Genomic DNA, 15,698 nt, shown 5'->3' with positions numbered 1-15,698 from the left:
CACACACACACACAGCCTATACACACACACACACACAGCCTACACACACACACACACACAGCCTACACACACACAGCCTACACACACACACACACACAGCCTACACACACACACAGCCTACACACACACCCACAGCCTACACACACACACACAGCCCACACACACACACACAGCCTACACACACACACAGCCCACACACACACACAGCCCACACACACACACACAGCCTACACACACACACACACAGCCCACACACACACACACACAGCCCACACACACACAGCCCACACACACAGCCCACACACACAGCCCACACACACACAGCCTACACACACACACACAGCCCACACACACACACACAGCCCACACACACACACACAGCCCACACACACACACAGCCCACACACACACACAGCCCACACACACACACACAGCCCACACACACACACAGCCCACACACACAGCCCACACACAGCCCACACACACACACAGCCCACACACACACACACACAGCCCACACACACACAGCCTACACACACACACACAGCCTACACACACACACACACAGCCTACACACACACACACACAGCCCACACACACAGCCCACACACACACACACAGCCCACACACACAGCCTAGACACACACACACACAGCCTAGACACACACACACACACACAGCCCACACACACACACACACAGCCTACACACACACACAGCCTACACACACACACACACAGCCTACACGCACACACAGCCCACACACACACAGCCTACACGCACACACACAGCCCACACACACACGGCCCACACACACACACACACGGCCCACACACACACACACACGGCCCACACACACACACACACGGCCCACACACACACAGCCTACACACACACACAGCCCACACACACACACACAGCCCACACACACACACACAGCCCACACACACACACACAGCCCACACACACACACACAGCCCACACACAGCCTACACACACACAGCCTACACACACACAGCCTACACACACACAGCCTACACACACACAGCCTACACACACACACACACAGCCTACACACACACACACACACAGCCCACACACACACACACAGCCCACACACACACACACAGCCCACACACACACACAGCCTACACACACACACACAGCCTACACACACACACACAGCCTACACACACACACACAGCCCACACACACACACACAGCCCACACACACACACACAGCCCACACACACACACAGCCCACACACACACACACAGCCCACACACACACACACAGCCTACACACACACACAGCCTACACACACACACACAGCCCACACACACACACAGCCCACACACACACACAGCCCACACACACACACAGCCCACACACACACAGACACACAGCCCACACACACACAGACACACAGCCCACACACACACAGACACACAGCCCACACACACACAGACACACAGCCCACACACACACAGACACACAGCCCACACACACACAGACACACAGCCCACACACACACACAGAGCCCACACACACACACACACAGCCCACACACACACACAGCCCACACACACACACACAGCCTACACACACACACACAGCCTACACACACACACACACAGCCTACACACACACACACACAGCCCACACACACACACACAGCCCACACACACACATACACAGCCCACACACACACACACAGCCCACACACACACATACACAGCCCACACACACACAGTCTACACACAGCCCACACACACACAGCCCACACACACACACACAGCCCACACACACACACACAGCCCACACACACACACACAGCCCACACACACACACGGCCCACACACACACACACGGCCCACACACACACACACGGCCCACACACACACACACGGCCCACACACACACACACACACGGCCCACACACACACACACACACGGCCCACACACACACACACACACGGCCCACACACACACACACACACGGCCCACACACACACACACACACGGCCCACACACACACACACACACGGCCCACACACACACACACACACGGCCCACACACACACACGGCCCACACACACGGCCCACACACACACACACGGCCCACACACACACACAGCCCACACACACACACACACACACCCACACACACACGGCCCACACACACACACGGCCCACACACACACACGGCCCACACACACACACACAACCTACACACACACACACAACCTACACACACACACACACGGCCCACACACACACACGGCCCACACACACACACACGGCCCACACACACACACATGGCCTACACACACACACACACGGCCTACACACACACACACACGGCCTACACACACACACACACGGCCCACACACACACACGGCCCACACACACACACGGCCTACACACACACACACACACGGCCTACACACACACACACACACGGCCTACACACACACACACACACGGCCTACACACACACACACACGGCCTACACACACACACGGCCTACACACACACACAGCCTACACACACACACACAGCCTACACACACACACACAGCCTACACACACACACACAGCCTACACACACACACAGCCTACACACACACACGGCCTACACACACACACGGCCCACACACACACACACGGCCCACACACACACACACACGGCCTACACACACACACACACGGCCTACACACACACACACACACGGCCTACACACACACACGGCCTACACACACACACACAGCCTACACACACACACACAGCCTATACACACACACACAGCCTACACACACACACACACAGCCTATACACACACACACAGCCTATACACACACACACAGCCTATACACACACACACACAGCCTATACACACACACACACACAGCCTACACACACACACACACACAGCCTACACACACACAGCCTACACACAGCCTACACACACACACACACACAGCCTACACACACACAGCCTACACACACACACACACACAGCCTACACACACACACACAGCCCACATACACACACAGCCCACATACACACACACAGCCTACACATACACACACACAGCCTACACACACACACACACAGCCTACACACACACACAGCCTACACACACACCCACAGCCTACACACACACACAGCCCACACACACACACACAGCCTACACACACACACAGCCCACACACACACACAGCCCACACACACACACACAGCCTACACACACACACACACAGCCCACACACACACACACACAGCCCACACACACACAGCCCACACACACAGCCCACACACACACAGCCTACACACACACACACACAGCCTACACACACACACACAGCCTACACACACACACACAGCCCACACACACACAAACAGAATCACAAGATGTATTCATACTGAAGGAATCTGATGAACTAAGAAATCTCTTTGCCACTGATGTCCAGTCGGGGCATGGTGGAGGGGGGGATCACAACAACAACAAACAACACAAAAAGCCACAACAGCAGTGCAAACACACAAAGGCACAGCAAGGCCCCGCCGTGCAAAACCTAAAAGTGAAACCCGCAGCACGAACGCAGAACCAGGAGGCAGATCGCAACAATCACCACCACCACCAAACTATTGAATCACACTGGTAGGAACCACCTGGTTCCACTAGCCCACAGGGGATTATTGTGTCCGTCCATCGTGCATTCGTGGAGAAGGGAAGGGTGGGGAGGGTGGGGCTGGGTGGGGCTGGGAAGGGAGGGGCTGGGTGGGGAGGGGCTGGGTGGGGAGTGTGGGGAGGGGCTGGGTGGGGAGTGGGAGGAGTGTGGCTGGGTGGAGAAGGGGAGGGTGGGGAGGGTGGGGCTGGGTGGGGGGTGGGGCTGGGTGGGGCTGGGTGGGGAGGGTGGGGCGTGGGAGGGGTGGGGCTGGGTGGGGAGGGGCTGCTCACCCCGTGGTGCCCTTATAAAACTCAACGTTTCACCTACTCACGCCGGCTTGTGCCCGCCCTCACAGTCGGCCATATTTGCGGAACACACCACGCCCTGGCCATTGACCCTGCAGGCCATTGACCGAGCAACCCGACAACGTTCCTACCAGCTCCCTCCGCAGCAGGACAACGTGTTGTTTACACGCTTTCTTTTAACTCACTTTGTCTGTCGTTGTCGTTGTCGTATCCTCAAATTTTGCAACTCAATTTTAACTCACTTCCCAATGTGGTATCGACTGCAAACTTGGTATACTTATGTCATACTGATGACAATACTATATTCTATCATAAAAAATAAAAATATTAATTTTAAACGATCGTTTTACACGCTTTCTATGAACTCGCTCTGTCTGTTGTTGTCGTCAAATCCTCAAATCTTGTAACAACATTTTAAGCCACTTCCCAACGTGCAAACTTGGTATACTTATGTCATACTGGTGACAATCCAATATTCTATCATAAAAAATAAAATATTTTTAAACAATCTTTTTTATATGTTATGTTTCGGCTTGGGTCTAATTGTCCACGCTCAACTGACGTTGGCTGTAATTGGCCACGGTCCCTTACGTTATGGCAAGCTTCGGGACCACTTCCTGGAGTCGTAGAGTTCTGCCATTACGAGTACATTTCTAAAAAGCGTGGTTTTTTAAAAGTGTCTTTAAATATTACTATCGCAAACGATAGCTCAACGAAGTGGCTTTTCATCATCATCATCATCATCACGTGGAAATGCACAGCGGCATGACGCCGATTCTAAACGTGTACGGGGAAAAACCGGAGGACCCGGAGAAAAATCCACGCGACCACGGCGAGAGAAACACGCAAACTCCAAATGCAGAGCAGGCGTCAGGGACGGGATCGAATCCACGACCTCCTCTGCACCAAGCGAGGAATTTACACACAAACCACGGGGGGGGGTGGCAAAGGTCGCAAACGGGTTTTGATTCCTTACCCGTACCCGTACCCGGCCGCACCAGGGTCACAAACGGGTACCCGTACCCAGCCAGGTACAGGTAGCCGTATCCTACCCGTACCCTACCCGAAATGAGTGACAAACGGTGACTCACCAGTGACTCACGGGCCTACCCGTACCGGTACCCGGCCGCACCAGGGTCGCAAACGGCTACCCGTACCCGTACCCGGCCCCTCTGGGAACAACCTTGCCGAAGCAATCCGCACACTCGACTCCCCCAGCACGAAGAAGGTGGTCACCGCGTCGCTCGCGCTTTCAGATGCGCTTCTGCGGCCGTCTGGAAAGCTCTTCCTTCCGATATTGGGAAGCTACTGGGAGCTACGCACTTTTATAATCGTCTAGAGTGAGACCTCGTTTCTTAAGAGCTGCCGTTTGTGTTTAGTTTGTGTGGTCCTTCCCCTGCATAGACTTACACAGAGAACCATAGACTCATCACACAGAGACCCGTAGACTCACGCAGAGGCCCGTAGACTCACGCAGAGACCCGTAGACTCACGCAGAGACCCGTAGACTCACCACACAGAGACCCGTAGACTCACACAAACCCGTAGACTCACACAGAGACCCATAGACTCACCACACAGAGACCCGTAGACTCACCACACAGAGACCCGTAGACTCACCACACAGAGACCCGTAGACTCACACAGAGACCCATAGACTCACCACACAGAGACCATAGACTCACCACACAGAGACCCAGAGACTCCCCACACAGAGCCCCGTAGACTCACCACACAGAGACTAATAGACTCATCACAGAGACCCATAGACTCATCACACAGAGACCCATAGACTCACCACACAGAGACTCATAGACTCATCACACAGAGACCCATAGACTCACCACACAGAGACTCATAGACTCATCACACAGAGACCCACAGACTCACCACACAGAGACTCATAGACTCATCACACAGAGACCCATAGACTCATCACAGAGACCCATAGACTCATCACACAGAGACCCATAGACTCACCACACAGAGACCCATAGACTCATCACAGAGACCCATAGACTCATCACACAGAGACCCATAGACTCACCACACAGAGACCCATAGACTCACCACACAGAGACCCATAGACTCAACACACAGAGACCCATAGACTCATCACACAGAGACCCATAGACTCACCACACAGAGACCCATAGACTCACCACACAGAGACCCATAGACTCATCACACAGAGACCCATAGACTCATCACACAGAGACCCACAGACTCACCACACAGAGACCCATAGACTCACCACACAGAGACCCATAGACTCAACACACAGAGACCCATAGACTCATCACACAGAGACCCATAGACTCACCACACAGAGACCCATAGACTCACCACACAGAGACCCATAGACTCATCACACAGAGACCCATAGACTCATCACACAGAGACCCACAGACGCATCACACAGAGACCCATAGACTCACCACACAGAGACACCACACAGAGACCCATAGACTCATCACACAGAGACCCATAGACTCACCACACAGAGACACCACACAGAGACCCATAGACTCATCACACAGAGACCCATAGACTCATCACACAGAGACCCATAGACTCATCACACAGAGACCCATAGACTCATCACACAGAGACCCATAGACTCATCACACAGAGACCCACAGACTCATCACACAGAGACCCATAGACTCACCACACAGAGACACCACACAGAGACCCATAGACTCATCACACAGAGACCCATAGTTTGTTATCCTTCCCCCGCACCTCCGATTAGCACGGTGCCATAGAAAATCAAAACACACGTACACACACCACTGCATCCAAGTGACACCTCAACAAACACATCTTGAAACTCTTGCATGGAATGACAACTTCTACCGGCACTTACTTTTCACATTTTAAACAACTAAAGATAGATAAAACATAATAAAATAATTCTCACGACGTTTCGGCCACAACGCAAGCAGCCGTCCTCAGGTGGAGAACAGGTCTGTCGAGAAGGCAGAGATTAAAATAAAACATAATAAAATAATTCTCACGACGCTGTCTTCCCGACAGACCTGTTCTTCACCTGAGGACGGCTGTTTGCCTTGTGGCCGAAACGTCGTGAGAATTGTATTATATTATGTTTTATTTTTATAATTTTATTATTTCCCTTCTACGTGACTTTGCCGAAAGAACCAAGAAGATGAATCCCTGCAGTCACGAAAGCTTTAAATCGAAACAAATTGACTTGACAGAACCAACGCTCAGCCCAGGACCCAGACTCAAAGCGGAGCTAGACCTCAAGCTCTTGACAATCGACTACAACTGGCAGTGAGCCTCACTCACCGATTCACTACAGCCACTCGCCCTCTCACCGGCAGTCAGACCGCTCCGTGTCTCTCTTCTCTATCTGCTACTACCGTGGTGGTGGTGGTGGCAGCAGTGGTGGCGATGTTGGTAGTGGCAGTGGCGGTGATGGTGGCGGCGGTGGCGATAGTCGTGGTGGCGGCGGTGGCGATAGTGGTGGTGGCGATAGTGGTGGTGGTGGCGATAGTGGTGGTGGTGGTAGTGGAGGTGGCGATAGTGGTGGTGGTGGTGGCGGCGGTGGCGATAGTGGTGGTGGTGGTGGCGATAGCGGTGGTGGTGGTGGCGGCGGTGGCGATAGTGGTGGTGGTGGTGGCGGCGGTGGCGATAGTGGTGGTGGTGGTAGTGAAGGTGGCGGTGGTAGTGGAGGTGGTTTTGGTGGTTGGTGATAGTAGTGGTGGTGGTGGTCGTGGTGGCGGCGGTGGCGATAGTGGTGGTGGTGGTAGTGGAGGTGGCGGTCGTGGAGGTGGTAGTGGTGGTGGTGATAGTCGTGGTGGTGGTAGTGGAGGTGGCAGTGGCGGTGATGGTGGCGTTGGCGGCGGTGGTGATAGTCATGGTGGTGGTGGTGGCGATAGTGGTGGTGGTGGCAGTGGCGATAGTGGTGGTGGTGGTAGTGGAGGTGGCAGTGATAGTGGTGGTGGTGGTGATAGTCGTGGTGGTGGTGGTGGTGGCGATAGTGGTGGTGGTGATAGTGGAGGTGGCGGTGATAGTGGTGGTGGTGGTAGTGGTGGTGGTGATAGTGGTGGTGGTGGTGGTGGTGGTGGAGGTGGTGGCAGTGATAGTGGTGGTAGTGGAAGTTGTGGTGGTGGTAGTGGAGGTGGTTTTGGTGGCAGTGGTAGCGATAGTGGTGGTCGTGGAGGTGGTGGTAGTGATGGTGGCGATAGTAGTCGTGGTGGTCGTGGAGGTGGCGGTGGTTGTGGCGGTGGTGGTAGGGGAGGTGGTGGCGATAGTGGTGGTAGTGGTGGTAGTGGTGGTGGTAGTGGAGGTGGTTTTGGTGGCAGTGGTAGTGATAGTGGTGGTGATGGTGGCGGTGGTGGTGGTGGTGGTAGTGGCGGTGGTGGTGGTGGTAGTGGAGGTGGTTTTGGTGGTGGTGATGGCGGTGGTGGTGGTAGTGGCGGTGGTGCCGACGCAGTGGGGACGATGCCTAGCCGCTGCACACCGATTGCAAGTTACTACGATAAGGTGGACGAGGGTGGAGGAGGGTGCAGGAGGTTCCATGGTGAAGGAGGTTCGGGGGTGGAGGAGGGTGTAGGGTGGAGGAGGGTAGAGGTCCGAGGGTGGAGGGTGGAGGAGGTCCGAGGGTGGAGGAGGGTGGAGGGTGGAGGAGGTCCGAGGGTGGAGGAGGTTCGAGGGTGGAGGAGGTTCGGGGGTGGAGGAGGTTCGAGGGTGGAGGAGGTTCGGGGGTGGAGGAGGTTCGGGGGTGGAGGAGGTTCGAGGGTGGAGGAGGTTCGGGGGTGGAGGAGGTTCGGGGGTGGAGGAGGTTCGAGGGTGGAGGAGGTTCGAGGGTGGAGGAGGTTCGGGGGTGGAGGAGGTTCGAGGGTGGAGGAGGTTCGGGGGTGGAGGAGGTTCAGGGGTGGAGGAGGTTCCAGGGTGGAGGAGGGTGGAGGGTGGAGGAGGGTGGAGGGTGGAGGAGGTCCGAGGGTGGAGGAAGTTCGAGGGTGGAGGAGGGTAGAAGTCCGAGGGTGGAGGAGGTTGGAGGGTGGAGGAGGGTGGAGGAGGGTGCCACTCACTCTGCGTTGAAGCCGTTGACGTGAAGGATGCGCATCTGCTTGACGATCGTGCTCTTGCCCGACTCGCCGGCGCCTGGTGGGGTGGTGGGAGTGAGAACGTGGCAAGATGTCAAATCCCTCGCCCGGTCTACAGGAGGTCCTAGGTCCGATCCCAACCCTGACGATGCCTGCTGTAGATGTGGGGCTTGCGTGTTCTCCCCCCCGCCCCCTGTGGTCGTGTGGATTTTTCTCCGGGTCCTCCGGTTTTTTCCCCTCCACATTTAGGGATCAACGTCGCCGCCCGTTTGTGGAGCATTTGGGCTGCAAATGAATGATGCCCACGTGATGATGGTGGTGGTGGTGGTGATGAGCCACTTCGTTGAGCTATCATTTGTGATGGCCACGTCGCTTCTGAAAAACAATAAAAATAATACTCGGGAGACAGCGACCTGGAGACAGACACAGCGACATGGAGACACGGCAACCTGGAGACACAGAGACACGGAGACACAGAGACACGGAGACCTGGAGACACAGAGACCTGGAGACACAGAGACACAGAGACCTGGAGACACAGAGACCTGGAGACACAGAGACCTGGAGACACAGAGACCTGGAGACACAGAGACCTGGAGACACAGAGACACAGAGACCTGGAGACACAGAGACACAGAGACCTGGAGACACAGAGACCTGGAGACACAGAGACCTGGAGACACAGAGACCTGGAGACACAGAGACACGGAGACACAGAGACACGGAGACACAGAGACCTGGAGACACAGAGACACGGAGACACAGAGACACGGAGACACAGAGACCTGGAGACACAGAGACACAGAGACACAGAGACCTGGAGACACAGAGACCTGGAAACACAGAGACCTGGAGACACAGAGACCTGGAGACAGAGACACAGAGACACAGAGACACAGAGACCTGGAGACACAGAGACCTGGAGACACAGAGACCTGGAAACACAGAGACCTGGAGACACAGAGACCTGGAAACACAGAGACCTGGAGACACAGAGACCTGGAGACACAGAGACACAGAGACACAGAGACCTGGAGACACAGAGACCTGGAGACACAGAGACCTGGAGACACAGAGACCTGGAGACACAGAGACCTGGAGACACAGAGACACAGAGACCTGGAGACACAGAGACCTGGAGACACAGAGACACAGAGACCTGGAGACACAGAGACCTGGAGACATAGAGACCTGGAGACACAGAGACCTGGAGACACAGAGACACGGAGACACAGAGACCTGGAGACACAGAGACCTGGAGACACAGAGACACAGAGACCTGGAGACACAGAGACCTGGAGACACAGAGACCTGGAGACACAGAGACCTGGAGACACAGAGACACGGAGACACAGAGACCTGGAGACACAGAGACCTGGAGACACGGAGACCTGGAGACACAGAGACCTGGAGACACGGAGACACGGAGACACAGAGACCTGGAGACACGGAGACCTGGAGACACAGAGACCTGGAGACACAGAGACCTGGAGACACAGAGACCTGGAGACACAGAGACCTGGAGACACAGAGACCTGGAGACACAGAGACACGGAGACACAGAGACCTGGAGACACAGAGACCTGGAGACACGGAAACCTGGAGACACAGAGACCTGGAGACACGGAGACACAGAGACCTGGAGACACAGAGACCTGGAGACACAGAGACCTGGAGACACAGAGACCTGGAGACCTGGAGACACAGAGACACGGAGACACAGAAACCTGGAGACACAGAGACCTGGAGACACAGAGACATGGAGACACAGAGACCTGGAGACACGGAGACACAGAGACCTGGAGACACAGAGACCTGGAGACACAGAGACACGGAGACACAGAGACCTGGAGACACAGTGACCTGGAGACACGGAGACCTGGAGACACAGAGACCTGGAGACACAGAGACCTGGAGACACAGAGACACGGAGACACAGAGACACGGAGACACAGAGACACAGAGACCTGGAGACACAGTGACCTGGAGACACGGAGACCTGGAGACACGGAGACCTGGAGACACAGAGACCTGGAGACACAGAGACCTGGAGACACAGAGACCTGGAGACACAGAGACACGGAGACACAGAGACCTAAAGACACAGAGACACAGAGACCTGGAGACACAGAGACCTGGAGACACAGAGACCTGGAGACACAGAGACCTGGAGACACAGAGACACAGAGACACAGAGACACAGAGACCTGGAGACACAGAGACCTGGAGACACAGAGACCTGGAGACACAGAGACCTGGAGGCACAGAGACCTGGAGACACAGAGACCTGGAGACACAGAGACCTGGAGACACAGAGACTTGGAGACACAGAGACCTAAAGACACAGAGACACAGAGACCTGGAGACACAGAGACCTGGAGACACAGAGACCTGGAGACACAGAGACCTGGAGACACGGAGACCTGGAGACACAGAGACCTGGAGACCTGGAGACACAGAGACCTGGAGACACAGAGACCTGGAGACACGGAGACACAGAGACCTGGAGACACAGAGACCTGGAGACACAGAGACCTGGAGACACAGAGACCTGGAGGCACAGAGACCTGGAGACACAGAGACCTGGAGACACAGAGACCTGGAGACACAGAGACTTGGAGACACAGAGACCTAAAGACACAGAGACACAGAGACCTGGAGACACAGAGACCTGGAGACACAGAGACCTGGAGACACGGAGACCTGGAGACACAGAGACCTGGAGACCTGGAGACACAGAGACCTGGAGACACAGAGACCTGGAGGCACAGAGACCTGGAGACACAGAGACCTGGAGACACAGAGACCTGGAGACACAGAGACCTGGAGACACAGAGACCTGGAGACACAGAGACCTGGAGACACAGAGACCTGGAGACACAGAGACCTGGAGACACAGAGACCTGGAGACACAGAGACCTGGAGACACAGAGACCTGGAGACACGGCGACCTGCGTGTCTCTGCCTCTCTGCGTGTCTCTGCGTGTCTCTGCGTGTGTGTCTCTGCTGCTCTGCGTGTGTGTCTCTGTGTGTCTCTGTGTGTCTCTGTGTGTCTCTGTGTGTCTCTGTGTGTCTCTGTGTGTCTCTGCTGCCCTGTGTCTCTGTGTGTCTCTGCTGCCCTGCCTCTCTGCGTGTCTCTGCCTCTCTGCGTGTCTCTGCCGCTCTGCGTGTCTCTGCCGCTCTGCGTGTCTCTGTGTGTCTCTGCTCTGCGTGTCTCTGTGTGTCTCTGCTGTGCGTGTCTCTGTGTGTCTCTGCTCTGCGTGTCTCTGCGTGTCTCTGCTGCCCTGCGTGTCTCTGCTGCCCTGCGTGTCTCTGCTGCCCTGCGTGTCTCTGCTGCCCTGCGTGTCTCTGCTGCCCTGCGTGTCTCTGCTGCCCTGCGTGTCTCTGCTGCCCTGCGTGTCTCTGCTGCCCTGCGTGTCTCTGCTGCCCTGCGTGTCTCTGCTGCCCTGCGTGTCTCTGCTGCCCTGCGTGTCTCTGCGTGTCTGTGTCTATGTTGCTCTGCGTGTATCTGCTCTGCGTGTCTCTGCGTGTCTGTGTCTGTTGCTCTGCGTGTCTCTGCTCTGTGTGTCTCTATGCTGCTCTACGTGTCTCTGCTGCCCTGCGTGTCTCTGCTGCTGTGTCTCTGCGTGTCTCTGCTGCTGTGTCTCTCTGCTGCCCTGCGTGTCTCTGCGTGTGTCCCCGCGTCTCTGCCGCGTCTCACGTACCCAGCAGCAGCAGGCGGTGCGTGGCGCGGTACAGCTGCTTGTCCTTCTGCAGCTGCTTCTCGATCTTCTTGTTCGCCTCGCGTTGCGCCTTCTCATCATTCAGCTGATCCTCCGTCTTGCCGTGGCCCAGGCAGCCCATTGCGGCGGCCAGCGAGACGGCGCCACGGGCAGCAGCAGGGACAGCAGGGGCAGCAGCAGCAAGGGCAGCAGGGAGGGTGGTGGTGGTGGTGTAAGGGGTTGTGGGGGGGTAGTAGGGAGCGGCCCAGCTAACCCCACGCACCCCCGTGGCCCCCTACTTAGCCCCCCACCTTATGGCAACCACCCACTGGTACTCGGCGAGAAGGTCGTGGTGGTGGTGATGGTGGTGATGGTGGGATTGTGATGAGTCTGTGGTAGGAGGAGGAGAGGAGACGAGGCTAAAACGACGACGCAGAGAGAGGGAGTAGTGGGATACGGGGCAGAGAGTGTCCGAGATCAGGAGGCGTTGATGATGATGATGAGGAGGAGGATGATGATGATGATGATGTGGACAAGCGATAACAGAGGGAGGGACCCAGGCCAGGCTGATGACCGGCGAGGCGTGGATGGGTGAGTGTGGAGGTGCGGGCAAGAGGAGAGAGACCGGGGTGGGGGGGGGGGTAGACGAGGCGGCTGCGGGAGGAGGAGGCAGGCAAGCGGGCAGGGCGGCTAGGCTAGGCCGAGGAGGCGGCGGCGGTGGTGGTGGATACGGAGCCAGGCAGAGAGACGCGATGACGGTCGATTCGTGGCGGGAGAAGGAGGATGATGAGGTGGAGGTGGTGGTGGTGGATGAGGTGTTGACGAGGTGGCTCTACTCGCATTTGTTGACGCTGTTGTTGTTGTTGATGATGGAGGAGGAGGAGGGGAAGGGGGGCCTTGCGGCCTAGCACAAGCCTCAGCTAGTACCAGCAACAGCGTCCGTCCGGTTTTAATAACAATTATAATTATAACAATTATAACAACAATAATAGTTGTTGTTGTAGTAACGACGACTGTTGCTGCTGCTATTTAACAATTATAACAGCAATCGATGTATCAACTACGACAGAATCAAAACGCCTCAGACGCTGACCGCCGAATGCGGCTGCATCACGGAAAGCCGATAACGAAGGGAGGGCAACGTTCGATCCCGACAGACAAAATCGAACGCGCAATTCGATCTCGATAATAAACGAATCGAACACGCGACGCAACCAAACAAACACGACCCAGCGCCGTTGTCGGTAGGGCTCAGGAACGAGACGGCAAGTTGCAGGACTGCCCCAGGGTTGTTAATAATGGTGGTGGTGGTGGCGGTGTGCGGCCACTGCGCGTTTAACTTGGGCGAGTGGGGGGGGCAGCGGTGGGTGGGGCTGGCAGGGGGGGTGGAGGTGGGAGGGTGGTGAGTGTGGGGGTGAGTGGGGGGGTGAGTGGGGGGGGGGGGTGGAGGTGGGGGGTGGAGGGTGGTGGCAGGGGGTGGAGGTGGGGGGTGGGAGGGTGGTGGGTGGGGCTGGCAGGGGGGGGGATGAGTGGGGGGGTGGAGGTGGGGGGTGGAGGGTGGTGGCAGGGGGTGAAGGTGGGGGGTGGGAGGGTGGTGGGTGGGGCTGGCAGGGGGGGGGGTGAGTGGGGGGGTGGAGGTGGGGGGGCAGCGGTGGGTGGGGCTGGCAGGGGGGTGGAGGTGGGAGGGTGGTGAGTGTGGGGGTGAGTGGGGGGGTGAGTGGGGGGGGTGAGTTGGGGGGGGGTGGAGGTGGGGGGGTGGAGGGTGGTGGCAGGGGGTGGAGGTGGGGGGTGGGAGGGTGGTGGGTGGGGCTGGCAGGGGGGGGATGAGTGGGGGGGTGGAGGTGGGGGGTGGAGGGTGGTGGCAGGGGGTGAAGGTGGGGGGTGGGAGGGTGGTGGGTGGGGCTGGCAGGGGGGGGGTGAGTGGGGGGGGTGGAGGTGGGGGGGCAGCGGTGGGTGGGGCTGGCAGGGGGGGGGGCAGCGGTGGGTGGGGCTGGCAGGGGGGTGGAGGTTGGAGGGTGGTGAGTGTGGGGGTGAGTGGGGGGGGTGAGTGGGGGGGGGGGTGGAGGTGGGGGGTGGAGGGTGGTGGCAGGGGGTGGAGGTGGGGGGTGGGAGGGTGGTGGGTGGGGCTGGCAGGGGGGGGGGTGAGTGGGGGGGGTGGAGGTGGGGGGGGCAGCGGTGGGTGGGGGCTGGCAGGGGGGGGGGTGAGTGGGGGGGTGGTGAGTGGGGGGGGTGAGTGGGGGGGGGGTGGAGGTGGAGGGTGGAGGGTGGTGGCAGGGGGTGGAGGTGGGGGGGTGGGAGGGTGGTGGGTGGGGCTGGCAGGGGGGGGATGAGTGGGGGGGGTGGAGGTGGGGGGTGGAGGGTGGTGGCAGGGGGTGAAGGTGGGGGGGTGGGAGGGTGGTGGGTGGGGCTGGCAGGGGGGGGGTGAGTGGGGGGGTGGAGGTGGGGGGGCAGCGGTGGGTGGGGCTGGCAGGGGGGGGGGCAGCGGTGGGTGGGGCTGGCAGGGGGGTGGAGGTTGGAGGGTGGTGAGTGTGGGGGTGAGTGGGGGGGGTGAGTGGGGGGGGGGGGTGGAGGTGGGGGGTGGAGGGTGGTGGCAGGGGGTGGAGGTGGGGGGTGGGAGGGTGGTGGGTGGGGCTGGCAGGGGGGGGGGTGAGTGGGGGGGTGGAGGTGGGGGGGCAGCGGTGGGTGGGGCTGGCAGGGGGGGGGGTGAGTGGGGGGGTGGTGAGTGGGGGGGGTGAGTGGGGGGGGGGGTGGAGGTGGAGGGTGGAGGGTGGTGGCAGGGGGTGGAGGTGGGGGGTGGGAGGGTGGTGGGTGGGGCTGGCAGGGGGGGGGTGAGTGGGGGGGTGGAGGTGGGGGGGCAGCGGTGGGTGGGGCTGGCAGGGGGGGGGGGTGAGTGGGGGGGTGGTGAGTGGGGGGTGAGTGGGGGGGGTGGAGGTGGGGGGTG

The 15,698-nt window shown here is 58.1% G+C and overlaps 1 protein-coding gene across 1 annotated transcript in view; it reads right to left on the bottom strand.

Annotated features, from left to right (window-relative positions):
- LOC144952849 (guanine nucleotide-binding protein G(s) subunit alpha-like) overlaps positions 1–14,114 on the bottom strand; it is a 56,006-nt gene extending 41,892 nt beyond the window's left edge. The window contains exons 1-2 of the mRNA XM_078883319.1: positions 12,761–14,114; positions 9,042–9,114 (exon numbers count right to left, since the gene is read on the bottom strand). Coding sequence (XP_078739445.1) covers positions 9,042–9,114; positions 12,761–12,899 — 212 coding nt within the window. The 5' untranslated portion in view covers positions 12,900–14,114. The remainder of the gene's footprint in view (positions 1–9,041; positions 9,115–12,760) is intronic.
- Between the last annotated feature and the right edge of the window lie 1,584 nt (positions 14,115–15,698).

This window comes from Lampetra fluviatilis, chromosome 70 (genome assembly GCF_964198595.1).
Source record: "Lampetra fluviatilis chromosome 70, kcLamFluv1.1, whole genome shotgun sequence".
In the NCBI taxonomy this organism is placed as follows: domain Eukaryota; kingdom Metazoa; phylum Chordata; class Hyperoartia; order Petromyzontiformes; family Petromyzontidae; genus Lampetra; species Lampetra fluviatilis.
Note: the sequence above shows the minus strand (reverse complement) of the source record. Positions and strands in the feature narration are given on the sequence as shown.